The sequence below is a fragment of the Thermobia domestica genome, chromosome 1, assembly GCF_964235325.1.
Source record: "Thermobia domestica chromosome 1, izTheDome1.hap1.1, whole genome shotgun sequence".
In the NCBI taxonomy this organism is placed as follows: domain Eukaryota; kingdom Metazoa; phylum Arthropoda; class Insecta; order Zygentoma; family Lepismatidae; genus Thermobia; species Thermobia domestica.
In genome coordinates, this window is record NC_137454.1 from 300,905,689 (window position 1) to 300,916,148 (window position 10,460).

General features: G+C 32.6%; 1 protein-coding gene across 2 annotated transcripts in view; it reads right to left on the reverse strand.

Moving 5' to 3' along the window:
• Ptx1 (pituitary homeobox homolog Ptx1) overlaps positions 1 to 9,933 on the reverse strand; it is a 356,984-nt gene extending 347,051 nt beyond the window's left edge. The window contains exon 1 of one of the 2 annotated variants that reach the window (XM_081726994.1): positions 8,175 to 9,933. In XM_081726994.1, coding sequence (XP_081583120.1) covers positions 8,175 to 8,448 — 274 coding nt within the window. In that variant the 5' untranslated portion in view covers positions 8,449 to 9,933. The remainder of the gene's footprint in view (positions 1 to 8,174) is intronic. The other variant, XM_081726999.1, reaches the window with a different exon arrangement.
• Positions 9,934 to 10,460: the final 527 nt, after the last annotated feature.

The window sequence follows — 10,460 nt, forward strand, 5'->3', positions numbered from 1 at the left end:
TCAAGCAAAAAATAAAAAATAAAATAAAATAAAATTGTAAGCTTTATATTTGAAAAAAAAAAAACTCGATTTAGGGGCCGTTCAAAAATTTTGTGGATCCTGATCCAAAAACTAATTATTGGCCAAGATCGCAATCTTTTGATCCACTTTTGATCATTCCTAAAATTCTTGTTCTACGATTGAAGCACTTAGAGGATAACGGTGTTATGTAACATTTTTCGAAACGTTGAATTCTGGCGGTTCATGCACTTTTTATATGTTAGTCGCGCTACATAACACATCATTTAGTGAGATCTTGTCCCTGTGAAGAGATTTGGAAACGATGAAGGGTATATATTAACAGACATAGTTGTAAAAGTCAATTTTCCCGTAATGTATACACAATTTGTTACTTAACACCTTTGTCCTCTGAACGCTTCAATTGTTCTTTCCCTCCCTCCTGTTCTTTCTTCCCAACATATCTTGTCATTCCAACCACTAATTTTATTTATTCTTCTCTGTGTCAATATGTCAAATGCGTTCAGTCGTTTTCAGCTACATTTTCATAGAAAATAATATTCACGTTTTTGTTTTCCGTACAATACAATACCCCAGTTTTCTTCGTTATTCCCTCTTCAGCAAATTATAATTCACCTTTTCTTCTTCCTAAAGGGTTCTTCCGTCATTCCTTTTCTTGCCTTTATTTCCCGTTCGTATTAAAAATCTTTGTTAACATGAACCAAAAACTAATCACTTGTTCTTCTTTCTCTTCTCCAACTTTTATAGTTAACACTTCGCCTTACTGTCCTTAATTCCAATCACCATTCTTTTGGTCTTTTTAACACTTAATAACATTAATAACATTGTATTTCATAAAATACAAATGTAATAAAGAAGTAAATTATCTCAATAAATTCAATGAATTGCGTAGGGAAATAAAGAAAGAAATTAAGCTGGCATACAAAGCGTTCATACAAGATTCTGAAAATAACATTAATAACAATACTAATGAATTGTGTAACTTTATAATAAAAAAAATAAGACTAAACATCTTCTTGGAGGGAAATTAAATTATGAGGGACGCGAACTTTATCATAATGATGAAATAGCCAATGCTTTTGCACAATATTTCTCGTCAGTATATGTGCCAGATACAGGTATCACTGACATTCCTACGAACAATTTATTAATTTATGTAAGTAACAAACTAAAGTCACCATTGAGGAAATCACTCAATCTGAAGTAGAAATGGCAATCAAAATATTAAAGTCCAGAACTGCTGTTGGCCCTGATGGAATACCTCCATATATCATAAAGGGTTGTATAGATACGTTTACATATCCGCTAAGGATTGCATTCAATCTCGCTTTAAAAACATGCGTTTTTCCGGATAAATGGAAATCATCTATACTTTGCCCAATATCAAAAACCAATGATAAACACGAAATAAATAACTACCGGCCTATATCAATTTTACCTACTTTTGCAAAGATATTTGAACAAATCCTATACCGACGGATAACTGACCACATCCAACCCGTAATCTCACCATATCAACATGGCTTTATCCCACACAAATCAACAACAACAAACCTTGCACTTATCACAGACTTTATAGCAAATTCGTTAGATGTAGGATGTCAGGTTGATGTAATATATATAGATTTTGAAAAGGCATTTGACAGAGTCAATCACAAGGTACTATTACATAAGCTAGGCGAATATAATTTTTCTTCTCCCTTGATGAAGTTCTTTTCATCATATTTAAATAATAGAAAACAAACTGTTATCTACAAAGAATATAAATCATCTGATTATATTGCATATTCTGGAATTCCCCAGGGCTCTAATCTAGGTCCGTTATTGTTCCTTTTATTCATTAACGATCTCCCTGATCATATATTATTAAGTAACAAATTGCTTTTTGCTGATGACCTCAAAATATACGGTAGGATAAAGACCATCCATGACTGACTCGATTTACAACGTGACAGAAAATATTGCTAATTGGTGTTCTCTTAACAAACTTAATGTAAACATAAACAAATGTAACATTTTATCGTTTACCAGAAACGAAAGTCAAATAGAGTTTGATTACTCAATGAATGAGATCTTACTAAATAGATTAAATTCAGTCAAAGATCTTGGAGTTATATTTGATACGAAACTGACATTTAATAACCATATAGAGAACATAGTTAACGAATCTCTCAAGATGTTAGGGTTCATAATTAGAATTGGAAAGGAATTTAACAATAGTACTACACTAACAAAAATGTATTATGCCTATGTCCGATCAAAACCGGAATATGCTGCTGTGATTTGGAACCCATCACAACAGCAATACAGACACCAACTGGAAAAGGTCCAATCTAAATTTATCAAATACTTGACGTACAAGACAACTGTAATCTATCCATACTATGAAAATTATCTAACATTAATAGACAACTTCTGTATCCCTACACTTAAACAAAGGCGAAATGTGACAGATATGACTTTTCTCCATAAAATAGTACAAAACGAATTTAATTGTACGGATCTCATATCAACATTAAATTTTCATGTCCCGACACTTAAAACCCGTGGTAATAACTCTGGTCTGTTTTAGTGCAAAAAAAAAAAAAAAAAAAAAAAACAAGGACCAATGTATTATTGAAATCACCAATTTGGAGAATATGTTCTACTTATAACAAAATATGTATCAAACATAAAGAAATTGACATCTGCAATATGGACTCTATGTTTAAGAAAATATTGTAAATGTATTATGTAATACATCAACACTATAATTGGGCTTATGCCTGTGTTGATGGCAAATAAATAAATAAATAAATTTTCATAAAGTTTTTCCTCAAGCCTTCGAAGCTTTCTTTTTAGATTTCATGTAATCTAAAGAAATGATTTTAAATTTATTTTTAGTGAAACACATAGTACATCCTATTTTGTCAACGAGAAAAGATGTTCATCTGTCTAGTTTGAGAGGTAATAGACCCCTATACTAAAATTCTTGAAAAGAAGAGAAATGTATACGATACACTAATACTGCATGAAATAGTTATAATTTTTTTTTAATGTAAAATATAACTTCCTAGTTTGATTTGCATCTTGTTTCTGTGATAATAAGAAATAATGATTGAGATTCTTTTTCTATCTATATCAGGGACGGATCTAGGGGGGCAATTGCCCCTCCCCCCAGAAGAGGAGACTTTCTTATTTTATATATAAATAAAATCATCCCAGACTTTGGAGCTCTTAAAAGTAGCTCTAAGTAGCAGTATTACAACCCACCGCCGCCCCAGAAGTCCGTCCTGGATCCGCCCTGGATCTATATTGCACATTTCTCTCTTTCTCTCACCCCGTGCAATTCTCAAAATACCAAATATCTTGTAAGTCACCTGACACTAACAATTGACTGACTTTTCACTACAGAAATGATTTTACTAGGAGACGTAGTACAGGAAATTGTGAATAATTATCTTCTTAATGATGTCTAAGGAAATGGTCTCGAAATGAATGAAGATAATACAAATTGTATGATGGCAACCCTAATTTACTGCTTAAAGCGGGATTCGAACCACTATTGAAGCTTCTCCGTGGCTAAGCGGTTAGCGTACGAGCCTTTGGCGTGGAAGACTCGGATTCGATTCCCGGCGGGAGCTAATGTGGTTCGGATTTCACGTTAATCAGTAGGTCCTATCTCATATAGCCTCGCTGCTGAAAGGGACGTTAAACTCAAAATCAACTCAATTCGAAATACTACTTTAGAATTTATTCCAAACTTCTTGCCCCTATTGGGTATCAAACTCAAAATCACTCGCACAGAAATATCTTGGATTTAGACTTCGGCAAAGTCCTCTAATCTAAAATAATAATTATTTCCGATATTTTTTCATTCACTATCACTATCAAATTGTCTGATAATTATGAAAACACAAGTACTTTAGACGTTTTGCTAGAAAGAATACATATAATATTTCTTTGAAACTATTGGCTGTTTTAAATTTAAGAACATTGTGTCATTCAAGAAGTAATTTGTGTCGTCCATTTAAATAATGAGTACTTTGTCAGTACATTTATTAAACGTTCCAATTGTAAATTCAGGAAAGAACAACTTTTTGTAAGTAATAAAATAACTTTCGCTCTTAACTATTAATATGGCTACATTTAATGCAAAGTTACGTTAATTTTAGATCAATATTAAAATTTTACATTAATGGCTTTGGTTTAAATCTGTATAGGATTTCGTCAGCACTAAAAAATTAATTGTTAAATTTTGCAAATAGTTTATAATAAGATTAAAAGTATTAATAACTTTTAATAATTTGTAATTTGTAAATACTAAAATTTTTTTAATTTTTAATATTTTATACATTTAAAATTTAATTTTTATTACTTAGAAATTGCTGTTTATTCAAATGGAATAACGTAACTCTTAGTAAGTACAAAATTCTATTTACAGAATTTGAAAACGTAATTTCTAATACTGTATGCTATTTATTAAAATCAATAATTCAAGTTTCCAGTATGATACAATATTAACAACATTCGACTTGTATTAAAAGTATTAACTTGTAATATAATTTATGCATATACTTGCAATATGAAACTTAAGTTGTCAAAACTTTGTTAAAACTTAAAAAAATACATTGTTGTTTTCATTTTGTTAAGAAATAAAGAATTCATACTTTCATAAGGATGAAGAAGAGACGTTATCAAAGTATAAAACAGCTATCCGAAAAACTGAGAAAAGTTTTAAAATTTTTTATGTTGTCCACCAACCTATGGGTGAGGTGAGAAAGAAGAAGTATTTTGTCAATACTAAAAATTAGTTTTTAATAAACGTTTTTTTTTTAAATGTTATTTATTAGATCTTAATGATTCTATTATTTTCTTTAGCACTTTGAGGAATGGAAAATAAATTTCAAATCATTGCCTTAAATGCCAAATACAGCAAAAATAAATAGTAGAAATAATATATCGCAACAGTATATTTTACAATTCGTGTATTATGTACTGTAAAATGTGATACTTGACAAAACAATATTAAATTACTGTTACAGACAAACAATCTGCTTACGTTTATAGTCACAATAGACTGTGTCAGTTGGTAAATAAGTGAAACACAAACCAAATTTATTGTAACTAGTTTTTGTTTCAGTAACACGTATTGTTAGCACCAATAGTTTGTACACAGTTAAGGTAAAGAGGAGTATGTCTCTTCATTATTAAGTAATTGCCAAAACATTAATGACCTAAAAACGTCAAAGTTAATATTTACAAATATGCTGAGTTGGACCACTTGCAGATAACATATAAAGCTTTTATTTAACTTTCCAAACCAAATAATTTTCAATCTAAATTTAACTGACGAGAAATATTTTATTTATATACTAAAATTTTAAATAAATTGCAGCAATATTTTATCTCATTTTTCAACCCTCAATGAACAAATTTTACACCAAATCATTTTTTTTTAATATTCTCAATATAACTAGTGTCCTTTACAAATACTGTAACTTCTATTGATCAAAAACACGTGCTAATATATTAATTTCCATATATTTTCTAAATGCCAATTTTGTACAGTTAGGATTAGATATGTAATATTAATATTTGGTGAGGAATTATTTACGATTTCTTTTGTTTATTTTTAAGTAAGATTAATTAATTATCAAAAAGTAATAAAAGAGTAAATATAAATTTTTTTCTAACTACAGCTGTAATGCAACTACGTCGATCATCAATATTTGGTAAAGTAGTAATTAGTGTAGTTCGTAGTCGAGTTTTCAAACTTTCTACGGTTGTCCTTCACATACTACATTTTAGTGTGATGTCCTGAGCCTTAACATTTATAAAAATTCGATTAAGTGGTATAGTTTTACGTATTCTACATACAAATACAAATTCAGTTAGCTGGCACATAAGTTTGAAAAGGAAACAGCCATTCATATTTCAACTTGTTGCTTTAAATGAAAGAAAAAAACTATAATAATAAAATTAAAAAAACTGAATAAGTGAAAATTGATGAGGTAGTAGGTATAACCTTTATACATTTACAACACGATGCGTAGAGTTTGTGTAAGAAAGCTGATATTTACATTTTAACTGTATTCAATTCAATAAGTACGTACTGCAGATATTGCGTTTCATTATGTATATTTTTTTCTTGTAGCCACAATCTCCTATATCTAAAACACTGATGTCCCATAGCGGTACAAAATAGTCTGTTTAATTATGCTTTTATGTAAAAACGTTGACTTCTTTCAATTTTACATCTACGCTTTCATCACTTTTTAAATTTAATCCAAATAGTTTATTAGACAAATATCATATAAAGAATACACTTTAAAATTTAGTTTCTGCACATAATAATAAAATAAAATAAGCTTTAATTAACTCAGAATTTCACATTATTTTTTTAGATATTATATAAATAAACAGTGAACACTTAAAAAGTAATAGGAATTTAAATATAACATACTGTTATTTATATTCCTAATCAAATAGGCAGCTCGATAATAGAAAACATTTTCTTATAATATTCACATGAAGAAATAATAATTTATTTCAAATATACTTCATTTAAGAAAAAAAAGCGTATAAAGCGAAATTAATTTCTTGCACATAGTTTCAGTTTTTCCACTCTAAAATATGTCTTGGATTACATGTTCTAGGCGAGAACAAGTACTTTACAATTGTTATAGTGCACTATAACTTGTTTTTAATACTATAAATATTTTATATATAGTGATTTGTTAAAAGTTTTTCTAGAGACATTAAAAATACTTCAAATCTTCCGTTAGACCAGTAATAAATTTAAATAAAACAGAGGACAAAATGTACAGCCCAGACGTAAGTATATGCCACACATTTAATTATATATATATATATATATATATATATATATATATATATATATATATATATATATATATATATATATATATATATGTGTGTGTGTGTGTGTGTAATAAAGGAAATATTTTCCTGGATTTTTTTATTTTTGTTATTTTTCCATATATAAATCTATAGTCTATATAAAGGTCCAATTGTAATTAGGGTCTATAATAACAAATTGTATTAATCTATTTAATCTATTGAATTGACTTGTGTTCCAACATGACCGAACGTAAACACAACTTCAATCCATTCAACAGTAATGCATCTGCGCAATGCGTGCTTAACACACCGAGCCAATATAAAATGCCATACAAAATTCACAGGGAAAAAGGAAGGTGCATGACCTATGTGTAAATTATATGCATGATTTATAGAAAGCATGGTTATTTAAAATAATAATAATGATAATAATATATGGTTATTGACGATAGTTGCCTAACTTAAAATTAAATTACAAAATAACTGTTTATGTGTATTTTGTAAATTAGAAATGCAAAAACAGCAACTCATAACAACATTTTAGGTTTTGTTTTCCTCGGTCAGAAGAAAAAAAATCAAATATATTTAAGAACGGGAAAAGTTGAAAGACATGAGGAATTCATTGGAAATTTCAAATAAATTTCTGTTACACGAAATATGTTAGATAGTATTGTCGGTAAAATGCAATATATAATGATGATAGGCTCATAGATAAATAGTAAAAATAATTTATAATTCTGAAAATAGAATCACAATATGGGCTATATTTTTTAATATTTTCAAGTGATAAAATAGGATGTTATTATTTCATAAAAACGAATTACAAATAACGACGATATAGGCCTATATTTAATTGATCTTTTTTTGTTTTGTTTTTTTAGTATGTCGAACCTTTTTTATTACATTCAAATATTTTTCAGTGTTTTGCAGAATTGCAACAATTACTGAACATTATTATAGTTTCTTAATTTTTTAACTTTTAAAATACGTATTATTTTCTTTTTGAAAAGTCAGTGTTTCTGTGAGATGTTTCGCCAAATTATTGCGTCATCGGCTTACAAAGGATGAAATGCCTAATAATTAAATACAACCTTAATTAGAGGTGTCATTTATATAATAGAACTTTTCTTCAGTATAATGATACAATCTTAAGATGAAAGTGTTCTACATTAAAAAAAAAAGTAGGGAAATTCCGTAAACAAATTGTGATAAGACCCAGGTAAAATGCCAACTAATATTTTTTTATTATTATTAAAGGGAAAATCTTACTACTGCACAACTACTGTACAAAGCACCTTTAAGTAATCACTTACCTCTTTTTAGTTTTTCCAGTGGCTCTGGCAGCGTGCAGGGCACAGACGAAGGACAAGCAACGCTGACAACAGAATCAACACCGCTGGACACGCTATGATGTCCGTGGCTATGAGGTGTCGCCGACGTGGCCGATCCACCGGCCGTCATTCCCGTGGCCTCCGACACGTGCGTGTGTGCGTGGGAGTGCGTGTCAACACCCGAGACCAAATCTTGGAAGAGGCCTGAGTCTGCTAAAGGTCCCGCACTAAGTGGTCCACCGCCCAACCCATCCATACTCAGAGCGCCACAATCAATTAGCTCGGACCAAGGGGTGGGGACGTGCGAAAAAAACCTGTGACAGGGGGTGAGAGAGGGGAGGTTGTCCGTATTTGTGTGTGTGTTGGATACCTGGAATGTAGGAAACGAAGGGGGGAAAGGAGGATTTCAGAAGGAGTAAAAAAAGGCTTTAGCAAACACTGGCACTAAATCCAACCAGACGAGCTTTCAATCCCCCCCTCACTATGTCCCAGAATCCAAAACCCCAAACACACTTCACTGCTGCACTGCCACTAACACCATGCTAAAACCCTCGTATCTGTCTGGTTGTCTTTCAGCCTGCGGCGGGATATGAAAAAGGCTTAAAAGTATTTCCTCTCCTTGTAGAGCCTGGCAAGCCCCTTAAGCCCCCGTGATTTTTGAAGGCTTTAGGTCCAGATAGGCGACGTAATCTCCGTTCGCACTCTCTCTTTCTCCGCCTCCGACTATATGATCGTTCGTTCAAGCAGAACTGTTGAATCAGTGTCCTTTCCGCTTATCACTGCTTATGTGTGGCCGCTTCCTTCTTCGCGCGAGTCAGGTCGGGATGTCTTCCGAAGCAAAGCACTAAATATACAACAGCCACTTTTCAATGTGTTGTTCTCGATGGTACTTGATGATAGGTTACCACGCTTCACCGTTTAGTTAACTTCAGTAGATTTGTTTCTTGTTGAGTAATGTAGATTTTTTTTAAAAAATCCTTCTTCTTTTTCTTCTTCTTCTTTGGACACAGTAACTATTACGGTTTGGTTAACGGGGAGGTAATGTAATACTTAGGAGAGGGGAAAAAAGTATGTGTCTAAAAAAATAGTAGGAAAAAAAAGAAAGGCAAACAAAGAAAAAAACTAGTCTTTTTGTACAGTTTTTGACCGTGGATTTGTTGCTCTGGTGTTAGGAATGGATTTGCGGAAGATTGCCGGAAAGTATCAGGCGATTTAGAAACAAGCGGTTCCCAAGTACGTGCGGTAATACAGAGACCAAAACCCGTCAGATCCGCCCAGAGATCACACCCTAATCTTGCAGAGTCCTGGGCGCGATTTAGGGCTAAGTCCACCTCTATATATCATCGAGTAGTGAGAGAGTCCTGCGGTTCCCCTTCCCCCTTGGTTTCTCTCCAGATACCAGAGTCTGATGCAGACGCGGAATCTGCTGCGCAAGGTCTCTCTCTCTCCACAGTTGTAAGATCGGATCGGTCGGTGCCACCTCTCTCGCTGACAGGCTATAGAGTGTGTAGTCCACTACCCCCCACCCTCTGAAGAATCTCAGATCGTTTGCGTGTGTCAAGCCAATGTTCCTTGTGGCTCTTGTTTCTTCGCCCCCTCCGATAGATCGTAAATTCGCAGTGGGGGGAAAAGAAGTGTTCTTAGGTATGGTTTTTGAGTTATCTCTTCGAGTATAAAACGTATTCTCCGTGTAGCGCGAGACTTCACCCCGAAACACTTGGAAAACATACTAACCGAAGTATACATTATCCGCGCGCCATGAACGCTAAGCTCCGCCTTCCATATCAGAAGTGGGAATGACGTAGCGGAGTTGCAACCAATCGTAAGGACCGTATCACCGACGGCGTGCATGGCAACATGTTTTGCCAAGGGAGGGCGACAGAGAACGAGAAAAAGAGATGGGGGTAGCGCAAAGTAGTGATGGCTGGCGAGCCAACATGGCGGTACGCAGAATGATCGAGAACGATGCGTGTCTTCCCGTTGAATGTCACATATATTTGTCATTTAAAGCTTTAAAATGTTCCAGTGATTGTAATGACTTCAGCAGATGAGAAGCGTCAAGTGTGCCTTTAACAAATCTTCTACTTCATTCGATTTCCAGCTCTATGCGCCCATGTGACTTGTGCTTCGACTACGAATGCATCACATAACATGGAATAATACACAAAGGGTACAAATTTTGCTTCAATCATCAGTGACAGTTTCATTAACAATGAGAACGAATATTATGTAATTATATGCGTGTTTTAACCTATATTTTCTTCATGA